This window comes from Ursus arctos, unplaced genomic scaffold, assembly GCF_023065955.2.
Source record: "Ursus arctos isolate Adak ecotype North America unplaced genomic scaffold, UrsArc2.0 scaffold_4, whole genome shotgun sequence".
NCBI lineage: Eukaryota > Metazoa > Chordata > Mammalia > Carnivora > Ursidae > Ursus > Ursus arctos.
The window spans coordinates 31,790,145-31,806,596 of NW_026623056.1; the positions used below are offsets into that span (position 1 = coordinate 31,790,145).

At 35.5% G+C, this 16,452-nt stretch overlaps 1 protein-coding gene across 1 annotated transcript in view; it reads right to left on the reverse strand.

The window, feature by feature from the left end:
- Positions 1-575: 575 nt before the first annotated feature.
- The window catches only part of STXBP5L (syntaxin binding protein 5L), a 425,975-nt gene continuing 410,098 nt past the window's right edge, over positions 576-16,452 (reverse strand). Inside the window, exons 24-28 of the mRNA XM_044382469.2 lie at positions 12,539-12,899; positions 7,233-7,398; positions 4,661-4,772; positions 2,873-3,093; positions 576-2,311 (exon numbers count right to left, since the gene is read on the reverse strand). Of these exons, the coding sequence (XP_044238404.1) occupies positions 2,270-2,311; positions 2,873-3,093; positions 4,661-4,772; positions 7,233-7,398; positions 12,539-12,899 (902 nt within the window). The 3' untranslated portion in view covers positions 576-2,269. The remainder of the gene's footprint in view (positions 2,312-2,872; positions 3,094-4,660; positions 4,773-7,232; positions 7,399-12,538; positions 12,900-16,452) is intronic.

Consider the following 16,452-nt stretch of genomic DNA (forward strand, 5'->3'; position numbering starts at 1 on the left):
AGATGTTGCTAAACGTCGTGCAGTGTAAAGGGCAGTCCCCTGCAGCAAAGAATTTTCTATTAATGGTGAACTGTTGAGAAACCCTGATGTACGACAAGTTAAATCTTATGGAGGGCTTCAGAGATAGTCATTGAATTTGATGCCACTATGGACTGAATTTAATTGTTCTTAAAAAAAATATTTTGCTCTTTCAGTTTTTCTTTAAATTATAGAAATGATAAAGTATTAGTTCAGAAAATCAGAAAACTGGGTTCTTAAAACTGAGGTACAAGTAGTGTACTATAGTTTGGCTACCAATGTTTTCTAAATTCTGATAATCAGGTTTCCTTAATACTTTTACTGCATAATTTTATATATGATGTTTGTATTTCTAAGTCAAGTTCTGTTACTCTAAGGCTGTTCTCAGGAGTGGTGAAATTCACGAAGAAGCTTTTTTGAGAAATTAAGAGAATTCAGGGACTCTGAGAAATGCTTTCCTGGTATACATTTTCTGATTCTACCATCTTTGCTTTTCTCAAAATGACTGAGAACATTTAAAGGAAGTGCCACTTCAAAAAAAAAAAAATACGCTAAGAATTAAAAAAGCTAAAAAAACAAACAAATACTATTTTGGGCTCCTAAAATAGCCTGGACTTCAGGAAAAATGGTGACTTCTTAGGAAACACAAATGCAAATCTAGTAAGACCTGGAATAATCAAAATTCATTAAGCCAAGCCCATTAATTTTTTTTTAAAGATTCTTTTTGAAGGAATAACATATTGCAGGATGGGTCCTAGAACCTGCATATATTCATTTTCTATGATTTTTTTTAACTTCCAGAATCATGTCAGATAATGATATTAGGTGTCTTTTTTTTTTCTTTTTTTTTGCCTTTAGCATTTGCTGTTATGACAGATAACTTTTTATCATACTAAGGGTATTCCTTATTTCACTTTTAAAAGAGTTTTTAATAAGGAATAGGTGTTTGGTACCTACTGACATAATTTGTGGCTTTTATCATTTAGTCTAATGAGTGACAAAATTATTTATTTTGTATCATTAAACTCTCTATTTCGGTTGTCCATAATGGTGACTTAAAGCCAAGGTAGCAAAAATACCACATTTTATAAAGATTTTCAATAATAAGTATTGAACCAAAAAGTATTTATTGATGAAAGCCCTTGTTAATCAGAAATGCAATAAATCAGAATCCCTTTCCCAAAACATTAACTGAGGTTTTACTGAATCATACTAAAGAGAATGACCAGTTTGGTCTGTGAGTGTCAGGCTGCAAGAGCACCTTTGGATTGAAGACACCACTGGGCTTGAACAGTAATATACTGTGTAATTGGCAGACAAAGATACAAATGGAGCTTTAAAAATATATCCCTTTAGAAACTGAAACCAGAGTGTGTGAAATCAATGCTCAAAGCTAACTGCACTGTTCCTGTAGTCTAGTTTTCCTAAACTTATCATCAACTCCCCTGCAGAGCACAAGCCAGTCTAAAAAAATGCTTTGAGGTGACCCAATCCTGCACGGTTGATGACTAAAAATAGCCACTTGTTCTGAAGGTGACAAATGGAAATAACTGTGTTAGGAATGACTGACTATCCTGGCAATACTCAATTATGACTGGAAACCGTGATGATGTAAATTATTATGGAGAGACAAACATTAATCAGACTCTTGCCATAAGAATTCAATGATGTCCTAGTATAAGGAAAGCTATAGATGAGAAGAAAACTCTGGTTTTCTTTTCTTTTTCAGTTGGGTATAGCAAATGTACTTGAAATACACTGATATCTTCTAATGCAGATTTTTTAAATTGTCAGGTGTGGCCCAATTTATAAAAATAGTTTGCCATAAATCTTTTTTTCTTCTGTCACAACATGCTTTTTTTCTTTTCCTCTTAAGATGTTAATTTATCATGCAAAGATTTTTTTTTCATTAAGTGCATTAATGCTTTTGTTTATACAGGATTTTTTCAAATCGGAAGGACTCCCCGTAGTTCCTAAATGTAAATCCTTAGCAAATGACATGCCAAGATGATAGCTCCATTCCACGTTGGGAAAAGGCAGATTCAGCCATGTCTTGGGGTTTTAACCAGGGTTCCAGCCTTTGGGTTGTACAGTGTCTCTAATAAATTCCCCTTATGATAACTTCAGATGGACTGTAATGGAACATTTTGTAGAAGAAACTGGCTTCCAGCAAGTTGAATAGTGATGCTGGGAATAAATTAGGTTTCCCTGAATAATGGTTTCTCAAAGCAGTCACAGCTTCTTTAGAAGTTTAGAATTGGTACCATTTCTTATCCTTATATTTCAGCATTAACTGCAAAGAAAAAATAGTCACATAAAATGTTTTTAAAAATCTTTAAAAGTACTAATCAAAGCAAGCTCATATTGAGCTAATCATGCATATCAAAATCTCAAAATTTATAAAACTTCATTTACTTTTTAAAATAAAGCATATATGAAAAGATTTTTTAAAAATAAGCTGTAAAGACTCAGCTGATTTTTAATGATTGAAGCAAAAAGTAGTGTGTGGATTTGAGCTTCGAGTGCCCCTCGCCCCTTTTTTGGGTGGGGGGAAGGAGCGTGTAATGTACCTAAGCACGTTTTTAGTAGCAGATGCACAATCTAGACCCAATGTATGAGAACCAATGAATCATTTTCTTTTAAATTATCTCCTAAGCTAAAGAAGTATTAATATAGTATTTAAAAACGTTTTTCTCCCAAATGCTGAGGGAAATAGGATACTTATAACGAGATCCAGATTACTACCCTGGCTCTCACACAGGATTACTTACAGTGGCATCTGTGGGCTTTCTTGTGCAGGGCCCCAGTGTTTCAAGCTATTACTGTATGAAGATGCCTGTATTAAGCAGTTTACCTCATGTGCGTGTTTGGAAAATGCTTCCGCGCTGGTCATCATGCCTGCGGTTTTCTCCTCCAGCTCTCCTAGCCTCTGTCCTCTCTCATCAAGGGCGATCCGAGCGCGCGTCAGCTCTCCCATCACCCCTCCGGCAGCACCTTTCATCCCTTCTATACCACCTGGTCCGGGAATGTGCTGTGCAAGGCTGCGAGATGCTCTTCCCGCTGAAGCTTCCCCAACTGGGGATTCAAGCCATAGCAATTTAAGACACATTGTCAGTAATTCAAATAATTAGAATCAAGTTTATCACCAAAGTACTTACCTTAAATGCTACTGTCATAATTCTCATTGACAGAGAGACATATTTGGTCCTATCATAGATGTGTATTTGGAGATGCTAGGTTTTACCCACAAAAAATGTCTATGAAAGAGTCTGAGACTGTGAGGTAACCATATTGTTACTGCCTATCTGTGTGTGTATGCGTGTGGGTTCCATGCAATATGGCGTCATTGCATTTCTTGACACTGCTGAATGAGGATTCTCACAATATATGTGATCTCATATTTAACCCATATCAGGGTCTATTCCAATCTTAGGTCTGTTTATTTGTTTAAATTTTTGCCCGTCTTCATTCCTACCATCCCTCTTCATCTTGCTGTCATCCTTTGTAGGCCTCAGTTGTTGTTACTGTTTTAAGATATGGGTGAGGGGAAGTAAATACTAGGGAACAGGGTATGCATGATGGACATTAGTATACATGTGTTGAAATTTTGTTACTTCATAAAAGAATAAAAATTTCCCTATCATTTACAAGGTTCAGTTTAATTTTAATGAATTTTTGGTAAGTTCTTATTGAAAGACATCTATCTTGGTAGAAATTTAGTGAGCATTCTCAAGGATGTGACATTAGGAATGATATCAAAATGTATTTTTTAAAAAATAAGAGCCTTATTGAGATATAATTCGCATACTTTATATACGTAAAATGTACAATCCAGTGGTTTTAGTGTGGTATCACCACTATCTAATTTTAAAACATTTTCATTACTCCAAAAAGAAACTCTGTGCCCATTAGCAGTCACTCTCCCTCCCTCCATGCCCCAGTGCTTGGCAACCATTAATCTACTTTCTTTGTCTATGGATTTGTTTATTCTGGACATTTCACATAAATGGAATCATACAATATGTGGCCTTTTCTCCTTCTTTAAGAATTTAGCATGATGTCTTCAAGTTTTATCCCTATTGTAGCATGTGTCAAACTTCATTTGTTTTTATGGCTGAATAGTATTCTATCATATGGAGTCACCTAGACCTTTTACTTGGTTAAAAGTTCAACAGAAAAGTTTTGATCTGCAAGACCAAATAGGGCTGAAATATTCTGGAAAATACATTCTTTCTGAAAATGTTCCCTAGTATCTTTCTACTCCTTTTTGATTATTCATCAGAGTTTCACTGGAAGAATTTTAAAGTAATTTATTCTGTAGCATTGAAAACCTTGTGTTCTGAATAAAGAATCTGTTTCTCAGCAGTGGTTAAAGGCAGGAAGATTCACAAACATTTTTTCCAAAATTTAGTAACTGAATATCTTCACCCTGCCTTGCAGGTATGATCTACTTGCAAATCATGTATTTATTAGCTTATTTATTATTTGCATGAATAGCACATACTGTTTTAGTTAAACTATTTCCCAATATGAAGTAACCGATTTTATTCATGTTTGGTAAAAAAAAAAAAAGTTTTCATGGTATAGAAGCAAAAAAACCTAGCCTAGAATTTGAGTACAGTTTCATAATCAGTTTACTCACAGAGCTCTTCTCTGTCAAATGTTTGTCCACTTCCACCAAACAGTCCCTTGAGAAAGCCTCTGTTTTGAGCTTCTGGTGTCTCTATGGGAGTAAACAAATCTCCTAGCATGTCCTGTATCAAATTCAAACAAAAAAGCATTAGAGTAACTAAAAATAAAGTGATAGAAAAAAGATAACACTGTAGTATGTTAAAGCACAGAATGAAAAGATAGTCTGCTTTCCATGTATTTTCCTGGTGATTTTTGCTTTGCTCCCAGTTTTGTTTCTGGCATTTCTTTCTCTACCTTTTTCCTTTCCTTCTCTAGTAACTGACATCTGAAATTTTTCATTTTTCTACCTTCTTCTTTTCTCCCATTTACAGTTAGAAAACATAAGAAGCTAATATATTTACCTTGGGATTAATTTCCACCTGATCGATGACTCCCAATCTGGATTTAGGATCATTTTTCAATTACCATAGCCTCTTTCCTGTCCTAACCCCCTTTCCTGAATCAAGCATGGACAACTCTATGAAGAGGGAAGCCTTTGGAAATATTTGGAAGACGTTTGGATTTATTTTTATATGAAGTACAAAACTAGGAAATGGTTCAAGACAAATGAGTTAAAATAGGCAGCTCCATACAATTTTTTTCAATATTTGATGTGTTTTAGGATGACTGGAAAATACCTTGTTAGAAATACAGATGTTTGAGCTTTATTCCACACGTACTGAATCAGAATCTACATAGATGTGCTCTGGTTATCTATATTTTTAATGTGCTCTCCAGGTCCTTCTGAAGCAGACCACAATTTGAGAACCATTGGTATGGAGGAAGGAACTTCAACCAAAAGTCAGGAGATCTGTGACCTAATATCAGTTTGTCTATGAATGTGCAGCCTCACTTTCTTCATCCTCTTCCTCTCACCTCTACTCACCAGACCTGCGCTCTTCTTCCTCCTGGATCCCTTCTCTTTGAAAATGGCAGCATCAGCTACTTAGCCAGGAACCCGGGAATCATTAGTAATCCCTTCCTTCCCTTCGCTGCTATAGCTAATAACCCTCCAATCCAACTGATTGCACCTCATAGCTATTGAATCTGCTGACTTTCCTCCATTCTCACTGCTGGTTGCCTTATTTTAAGACACTGTTATTTTTGGCCTTAATTATTAAAACAACTACAACAACCTCCTAATTATTTTCCCTCGTTCTTCAACCATATGTAACCAGATGTAACCATATGTAACCAGAATATTAGTTTTCATAAACAAATCTGTTAAACCTTTTTAATGACTTCCTGTTGCCCTTGGGATAAATGCCAGATTCCTTAGACTCTTACAAGTCATTCCAAGACCTGCTCTGGGATAATTCTCCAGCACTATCCCTCCATCATTTTCACTAACTCTGCACTTTGTTGGCAGTTTCCTGAACCCCCGGGGTTTTGCACGCCGCTACTCTGCCAGGAATATCATTTCCTTTTCCATTCCCAGCCATCCACTCCTATTGACAACTCCTACTAACCCCTTAACAACCTTTTTCTAACTAGCCCTCTCTGCTGTCCCATCAACCCAGAAGCCCCTCTTCCAGGTCTCTCCAGTATTGGCACAGCCACATATAGGCAGTCTCTTCCACAGAGTGCTGTGGTTGTCTGTTTACTTAGTTCCCTCCACACTAGTGGATAAGGGACTCATATCTTGTTTTATCACTGTATTCCTACATCCTAGCCAAGTACCAGGCATATGGTAACAGCTCAATAATTATTTGTTGAATAACAATAAGAACATTATTGTTTATTTTTAAAATATACTATGTTCCAGGCACTGTACTCAGTGTTTTTACTTAATTCTCACAACAGTGCTCCAAGACAGAGCATACAGGTGGGTTAAGTAAAATGCCCAAAGTTATACAAGTGGGCAAAATACAACTGAAATAGTTCAGAGCTTATACTCTCAACCTCTGTATTAAAATGGGTGGGTTTTAGTTTTCTTGTTTGTAAAATAAGAGGGTTGAACCAATTAAATCTCTAAGATGCTCTTTTAAAATTTTGTAACTACTTATCCAAGGTTAGATGGCATTTATATTTATTCTCTTTCAAGGCTCTACTTCCTGCTATGATAAAAGACAAATGCCCAACTGTAGCCCACAAGAAATGTATTTATTTTGTATGGCTCTTAATCAAAGTTAAGATTTCTTCAAAAAAAGAGTCCATGAGCTCCCTGAATTGTATGCAAAATTTTTGTGTGTACATGCATATTCCCCAACTTGAAGGGAGTGAGTTTATAATCTTACAGAGGATTCTCCATAGGCAAAAAAAAAACCCCACAAAGAATAAAATGAACAAACAAAAAAATCAACCATTAATATGTATGATCTTCACTTTCTCACTCTCACTTCCCCTTTTTTTCTTATTTTTTTCTGGGTATACCTAGACCCACACTAAACTTGACAGGGTCACAATGATGAACATATATTCAAAACATATTCTAGGGAAGGCATATTTATTGCCTGGCCCAATAATATTTTAGCTTTTAGATATCTCTCTCGTTCTCTTTTTACAACCATGTCAATGTTTATTCATAAATGTGCCTGACTTACCTGTAGATTATCACACATCTCTTGGCTGTATGTTAACCGCTGAATTTCAGTAGGTGAGACGAGGTATAATGCCTGGCCTTCATTGGTAAAGCAAAATGTCCGTGCTATCCTCATGTCTGTCAGTGGCAAATAATTAACATCCAACATTGGGCGAAGACTAGGTAGGCTGAATGGAAAAAAGCAAACCCACATTTCATATTTAAGTTGTTAGAAGCTTTAATTTCTCTGTGTAAAATGTGCAGACCCTGACATAAAAAAATTATTTTTATATAACTATTTTACGGTTGTTTCTTTTCATTCTCTTGAAGTCTCAGTGGTAAAAAACTAGACTTTCATATAAAATCATATACACACAACAAATCATGGGCCCAGTCCTTTATCTTAATCCACACAGATACTTAGCAGATATCCTTGAAGGTTGGATTAAATGCAGTGGCCATCAATTTCAGGTTACTTTTTCCACCATTTTACAGGTTGCTACAATATGGTTATAGTATTTGGTTATGGCAGAAACACCACAGCTAGAAAGTGGCTCACTGCACACTTGGCGTACTATCTTCTTTTAAGGCACAACCCCTGAGTCTGAGGAGGTTATGCACTGATGGACACGTGGAATGGATCCAGTTCACTGTGCCTTGCGGTGGAGTGGCTTTGGTCCCCATTCCTCTACTTCCTCTGTACACAGGATATACAAATTACCTACCACTTAGGTCACCTGTGCTGAAGGCATGATTAACAAATAAACATGGTTAAGATTATAAGGGAATGAGAATAAGTTACAGATAATAGATCAGAATTTGCATAACCAAGTGAATACCACTCATCTCAAGTGTCTTACCAAATGGCTATAGTTTTATCCTAATGCTGTAGCCCATGGTTTTGCTTAAATATTCACTAGAATGTCCCTTCGGATACTGCCATGAGCCAGTTTTGCAAATTCCTGAAGAAAATTAATCTCATTGCTTTTAGATCACACTTCTAATGCCAAAAGGAGAAAAATAAATTTGTCATTAAATCTCAAGCTTTGAAATCATTCAACTGATTCTGATGTGTATAATGATTTTAAATTATCCCAGATCATAAAACCAGTACCTTGGAAAAAAGTACTGATTTCTCTTACAAAAGTAGTTTATAATTACAAGTAAAGCCTTAGAACTTTATCATATAAAATGGGACCTGAAATCTGTGCAATTGGAATAAGCTTTCCATAGGTTCTAGCACTATATTGTCCAATATGGTAGCCATTAGCCATATATGGCTGTTGAGTAGTTGATCTGTGTTTTGCATGAACTGAGGTGTTCTGTAAATGTAAATTATATACTGATTTCAAAGACTTTTATGGCATTTCAAGTAATTAAGGTCATTAGGATATGAGTCCAAACCAGGATAGATTCAGTCAACTTAATGGGTGGCAGTGCAGAAGGGATGCCAATGGACTTTTCTGATAAACTACATTATTTATGTAGCATAATAAAAGTTAGCTAAGAAAACAAAAATGGTATAATTACTTTAAGTAGGAAAAAGAAAAGAGTAATTCAAGTGCTAAAGACTAGGAACTAGGTGATTTTAGTATATGTAGTGCCGAAGTGAGCACGGAACTACGTGATTTTGAAGCTGAAAAACAGATTTTTTTTTTCTGTGCAGGGGACACTTTATAAGGAGATAGTTCACAAAACTAACAATGGTTCTCACTAAAAATGGCTGTCACAGCCCAGTTTGAGAACTCATTTATAGATAAGCCTCTAGTATCCCTTTCTACTATTTTCTACGTTGGGGTACGTTAGCATATAAACAATCATTAGCTACCTGCCAACTATCAGAAAGGTAGGACTTGAGAAGAACGGACTAAGTATAGTTCATTTCTGATAGGATCTGGAAAGATCTAGGAAAATACTTAGCATGGGAAGATGATCAATTGGTAACGCCAATTAGAAGGATTCTGCCCTTCAAACCTCATATTATTTCCAAGCCACACCTAGTATATTACTAAAATCATCCCAAAATAACTTCCTTTCAAATATTTTTGCGATCCTCAGGGACACGTGAAAATTTTCCACTAGGACATAATATTAAAGTAGCCATTATCATGGAAAGCAGCTTTTACAAAGAGAGAGGAAGACAGAGATATCATCTTAACTCTCCTGTTGTTATGACTCCTGCTGTTTTTTAAACTCTGTTGTAGTTTTCCATTTCTCAAGAAATTTCCCTCCTCAAAATGTCAATGGTAGCACATATTTATTTAAATGGAAATTAATTTTCAGATATACCTAAAATCATCTGAGAAAACAAGACACACTAAAATTTTGCAAAAATAGGATAATCACTATCAAGCTAAAAATCTCAATTGTGACAACAGTTTAACGTCTTTTAATTTAAAATAAAAATTTGGAGTGACTAAATGGGAGCTTAGGGGAGGGGAGGCTATGTGTGATATACATTTTTTTCCCCCTTGAAACTAAGGCATTCTAGGAGTTAAGTCATCATTTTCAAACAAGACTGGAATGATTTTCATGACGAATACCGAAAAACAGTTTGAGAAAGAGAAACCAGATAAGAAGAAAAAGAACCAGAAATATCTAAGAGAATGAGAAGAGAATAAATGATTGTTTTTATTTTTTCAAAACTTTCTCTAACTTTTCCTTGAGTTACAAATCCACTCATGTCTCCCCTGTTAAAGAAAATAAAACTGTAAAAACACTCTTGAAAACCTAGTTTTGCTCTTGAACTACTTTCCTGTCTCTCATCTCTCTTTTTAACCACAAAATTTCCTGAAAGAATAATCTATACTAGGGGTTGGCAAACTTTTATTCAAGTGCCAGATAGTAAATACTGTAGGCTTTGTAGGTCCTAGGGTCTCGGTTACAATTACTCAACTCTGCCTTGTCATGCAAAAGCAGCCAGACTTATGTAAGTAATTGGGTGCGGCTGCATTCCAAAAAAAACTTTATTTATGGACCTTGAAATTTGAATTTCATATAATTTTCAAATATTATGAAACAGTCTCTGAATTTTTTTCAACATTTTAAAATATAAAATCCATTCTTAGCTTGCAGGCTGTACAATATCAGATTAGGGGGCGGGCAGGGTAGATACGGTTTGTGGGTGGTAGTTTGTCAACTCCTATCTATATACCACTGCCTCTAGCTCCATTGAAAATTTAGTTTCTGCCTCCACCATGCTCCCAAGATTTGCCTTCTCAAGGATCACTAATACCCTGTTAGTTTCCAGGCCTAGAGTTTTGTTTTTTCTACCCAAATTCTTTGGCCTCTCTGCCAAATCTGACTACCTCTTGACCATTGTCTTGGTGGTCTTCTATCTTTTGTTTGGATACTCTTCTTTCATGGTTATTCTCGTCCTTTTTCTATATCTCTGACGAGTTCTCAATATCCTCGGCTCGATTTTGTTTCTCTTCTACAACACAAATGTAAAGATATCCTCAAGTTTTTGTTCCCAGATCCGTCTATTTCTCCTTTCTTATTATAGTACCTTCTTTGCTGATCTCATTCACTGCTGTTAACTTTCACTAACACATTTACATAGATGACTTCCAAAGCTGGATCTCTCATATTTTTCTAGGAGTCCAGACCTTAAATTGCTTGCCAAACTCCTGTGGCATGGCTTAAAATCACCTCAAATTCAAGGCATTCATTCTCAACTTCTCATTATCAGCTTTTCCAAATTCTCATGACTTTCCTTTCTGCTAATGACGTCACTATTATTCAAGTTAATAAAAAAAAATTTTTAACCTTTAAATTCTCTTCTAATCCTGAGATTTAACGACCTCCATTACCTTTCACGATCAGTGTTACATTCAGCAAGTTTCCCTCAATAATCCCTCACATCAGTTTCTACCTTGCTTTCTATATAGCTAACACTTCAGAAGACCATTTCAAGCTCTCCATATTATTTCCTAATGTATATAGCTAGAGCAGGTTAGCTACTAACTGATTAGTTAGTCTAATGATCAAGCTCATTAGACTGCCGTTAAAGGTCCTCAATAATTTACCCCAACCTACTTCTTCAGTTTACTTTCTTTCCAACATCTCCTTTTTAATAACATATACCAACTATCTCATGACTTTGAATTCTGAAGACTTGGTTTGTGTCTAGAAGATTCGAACCTATATTTCCTCTGTTGGAATATGTATGTTCTTCATGTTATAATTATTTGTGTGTCTGTCTTATCTCCCCCAATTTCATAGCAAGGTTTTTAAGGACTAGGACTATGCTTTTACTAATTTTTATATCCTTCGGAGGCCTTGTATAATGCTTAACTGTCTCAGTGATTTTTGGAACCAGGTGAGGTATTAAATGATAGTGACTTCTACATAGATTATGTTTATTAAGTGTTTGTTGAACTCATAAAATCATTAGGTAATTAATTTTGTGTCCCATGAATTTTATTTTAATTTACTGACAGTATAATGAAATCTCTTGGCTGATATATTATTAAGGTTGTCAGAGGGCATAAACTTCCAGTTACAAGATTATTAAATTCTGTGGATCTAATGTACAACACAATGCCTTATAGTTAACAATACTGTATTGTATACTTGAAGTTGCTAGAAGAGTAGATCTTAAAAGTTCTCACCACACACACGAGAGTGGTAACTGTGAGGTGATGGATGTGTTAACTAACATTACTGTGGTAGTAATTTCACAATATATACATATATCAAATTATCATGTTGTATACCTTAAGCCTACACAATGTTATATTTCAATTGTAGTGATGACTTTTAATACACTGTTCATTGCTGGTCTCACTCTTTCATAGACTTGCAACCTCAGGCAAATTTGAGCTTTAATTTATTAACATATGTAAAATGGAGGATGCAAATAATACTTTGTTTTCCTATGTCTTACAGAAATCATAAGGACCAAATTTAACTCTATATGTAAAGTTCTTGTGTGTACTATAAAACAGTAAAAGTAAGTTCATTTCTTTCCCTTATAGTTTATTCATTTTTATATTTCATGCCTAGCATATTTTCTGAGAGATAACATATGTTCAGTAAATGCTGTGAATTAATGTGTGAATGACTAGAAAAATCACTCATTCCTTAGATTCCTTGAAATCAATTAAAACATATATTTCATTCACAGTGCAAAGCACTTTTAGCAAAAGCAAAAAATAAAAAAATAAAAACCCTATAATCTCAAATTGTCAAACAATAAAACATTCACAAACAATGAAGCAATGATCTCATGTTGCTTCTTGATTGCATATTACACATATACTTTTCAGAACTGTACCCTGGTCACACTGTTTTGATTACCAGATAATTTATAAAGAAGGCAAGTACCTCATTATCATGATATGCCCATTGGCACAAAAGCATGCCAAACAGGCACTGTTACACATGACCACCACATCTGCTTGCAGTATAAAAGATGTCTCGGTGATGTTATGAACATAAAGACAAGTCTGAGAAGGCAGTGAGAAGACTTTGGCTTGTTTTTCTGAGCAGATTATTGTATACTGATGATCTCCTATTTCTTGGGATGGAGAGGGGTAGTTCATGACCAGTTTCCTTCTCCAAGATTTTTCATTTTCATCTACGTTGTTTGGATCCCTCCAAACTTCATATGGCGGTTGCATTAATCCACCATTTCGGTCCATACAAGAGAATGTTAGCACAGCTCCTTTCAGTGAGAGGAATGTACCTATAAAAACAATTTCATATCACTGGCATGTGAAATTCTTTCTAAAATAGTTGTTATTCATTTATGGGCAGTAAATGTTTTATAATGATAATTTACATCTATAGTGTCATAATATTGCAGTAATATACACAGATCAATAGATTTGTGAGTTCATCATTTGCAATAACTTGGCATCATAGAACGTTAGGTCTAAAAGGGGACTAAGACATCAACTTGTCAAATCCTTTCATTTTATTAATGAGAAAATGGAGACACAGAAAAGTGATGAGACTTGGGGCATGTCACATGGCAAGTTAGTGGATGAGCCTGCACTAGAACTCAGGTTTCCTAATTTCAAATCCAGTATTCTTTTGCCATACTACATAATCCCCCTTGACATCCTTTTTTAAAAAGCAAATTTTAGAAAATTTATAATTTTCATTTATTGAAAGAAGTTCAACTGAAAAAAAAAAACTATACCATCTGATTCCATTTCCTTATTTCTTACTCATTTACTAGAAAATGTTTTTCCCCCTTCTGAAACTGAACACCTAGAATAAATTTCATGAAATTTTAACATATAGAGTTCATGCTAGCAATTTTGATTGTATTAAAAAATCCTTTGGCTCTTAGGCAGGTTTATGTATCTTTATACAGAAAAGAAGTTTACTCACCTGGATTCTCCATGTTTGAATATCCATGCCCAATTATTACCTATGGGTGTTTTTACCAGTCCCAGAGGACAAGATACTATAAAGCTTAGGAGGTAACTTGCAATAGATTGATCTTTGGACATTACCAGACTCTTCCTTAAGCAATGCCCCAGCAGTCTTTTCCTTCCTTTATTCTCTGACATCATGCAGAGAGTAAGGTGATTAACCCAGGCTGATATGCCTCAAGAGTGTACATACAACAGACACTTGAAAAAAGAAGGATGATAAATAAAAATACATTCCATCCAGAAAGTACTCTGTAATTTAAAGTACTTAAAATTTATCAAATTTAAAATAATATGTTTAGGTGATTTAACATCCCAGTTGTGTTTTAAAATCCGCTTCAAAACTAAGAAGACTGTAAATGTCCTACAAGGGTAACTGAAGAAGATAGGAGAGCAGGGTTTAGGTGCTTCAGTGTGAGGGTCAAGGAATAAAAGGTCCCAGTGTCCCATGGGATAAAAAGATAATGCCAAAACCATTAGACTTTTACTTGGCATGGGGAAGATTTTAAGAATAGAGTGTTGTAATCTAATTTTCATTTAACAGGATAACTCTACCTGCTGGGCATAGTCTAAAGGGAATCAAGGTTGAACAAAGGGAGAACAGTTAATAGATTAGTACATGAAATCAAGGCAAGAAATGGATAGAGGTTTCCTCCAATCAGGTGGTAACAACAGAGATTTGAGCAATGATCAGAATCTGAGGATACTATAAAGGTCAAATAAACAGAATTTGCTAATAAACTGGATTTTGAGTGGGAAAGAAACATAGTGGACCAGGATGATTCTGTTTCTGACCTGAGAAACTGGAAGGATGGAATTGCTGTTAACAGATGTGGGAAAGAATATGGGAGAAAGGAAAGGAATACCAGGAACTCAGTTTTGGACATGTTAACGTTTGAGATGCTTATTAGACATCCAAGTGGGTGTTAACTAACTGGATTTATATGTCAGAAATTTGGAAATGGTTCCAGACTATAAATACAAATATATGACCTATCAGATTATCAATGGCATTCAAAGTCATGAGGTTGGTTGATTTCATTTTGGCCTTAAATATAAATAGAAAACAGAAAAGGTTTGAGTCAGTCTTTGGGCATTCTGATGTTTTAAGTCCAGTGAAATGAGAAGGAACCAGCAAAGTGAACTGATAAGGAATGGCTTGAAAGTTAGAAAGAAAAGTAGGTAAATTTAGTGTTCTGGAATCCAAGTGAAGTGTTTTTAGTATAGGGACAATGGCAAACATGTAATATGTTGCTGATATGTCAAGTAAGATGTGGCCTGAGAACTGACCATTGGATTTAGCCATGAGGTCAATGGTGACCTAGATAGAGGTTTTTATTGATTGGTATGGGAGAAAGCTTGATTAGAATGGAGATGAGAGAATGGGAGAAGAAAATTGAAAATAGTGAATATAAGACAAACATTTCAAGGAATTTTGCATAAAAGAAAAAGAAATGAAATGGAACATTTTGGAGGATAGATTCAAGAGAGTTTTTCTTATTTATTTGTATATTTATTTTATTTATTTAAGATTTTATTTTTTTAAGTAACCTCTACACCCAATGTGGGGCCTGAACTCACAACCCCGAGATCAAGAGTCACATGCTTTACCAACTGAGCCAGCCAGGCACCCCTAGTTTTTCTCTTTTAATGGGAGAAAGAACAGCATGTTTGTATAATGATCTAGCAGAAAGATAAATATTTATTACAATGATAATTACACAGTTAGGTGTAATAATAAAATTATATAAAGGAAACAAAGGAAAAGTTGCTAGCTTGACTTTCTTGAGTATACAAGTAGAGAAGTTGGCCAAGTTGGGAGCTTACACAATTTAGTCATAACAACAGGAGAGAATATAGAGACCATGAAGATATAAGCAGACAGACTGGTAGATGTGGTGGTTGAAGTTGTTATCTGCTTGTTTCAATTTCCTCAGTGAAAGGGGACACGTGGTCATTAGCTGACATTGAAAACAGCAAAGGAGGTATTGGAGGTTTGAGGAGAGTGGAGAAATATATAATTGTTTAAGAGCATGGGAGAGAGGACTAGGGAAATATAGTAAATATAATTACCCAGCAGCATAGCAGCCTAGTTGAAGTTGTTAATGATTTATTTAAAAATGAGACTATTTATTGTGCTTACATATTTTTCTCTAGCCATATTCAGCTACACAGGTATAGAAATAAAGTAGGTAGAACTAAATTTAACCAGAATTGTGATTGAGCTGAATATGCATGTGTAATACTGTGACTTATAATAACCAAATATTTGGTCTTTATTCTGTGTCTGACACAGAGCTCCTAAAACCCTTGGAATTTCTAAAAGTGAGGGCAACACAGGTGTCTTTTATTATGTTAATGAGGTGACTTTAGGCCCTCACCCAACGATGGGGGCTGGTTGCCAGAGGAACGAACAATGTGATTGGAGGGTTTGTACTTTAGTTCCACCCCTTGCCCCTGGAAGAGGAGGGGGCTGGAGATTGAATTCAATCACCAGTGGTCAATGATTTAGTCAATCATGTCTATGTAATTAATGAAGCCTCCATTAAAACTCAAAAGGAGGAGGTTTTTGAGAGCTTCCTGTTTGGTGAATAGGGGGAGGCACTGGGAGAGAGATGTTGGTGCAGAAGGCTTGGAAGCTCTGTGTTCTTTTCCCTACTCCTCTCTTCCATCTGGATGTTCATCTGTGTGTTTTAATAATAAACAGATAAACGGTAAGTAAACAGTTTTCCTGAGTTCTGTGTGCCACTCTGGCAAATTAATTGAACCCAAGGGGGGGTTGTGGGAACCCCAGATTTATAGCCAATAGGTCAGAAGCACAGGTGACAAGCTAGACTTGTGACTGGTGTCTAAAGG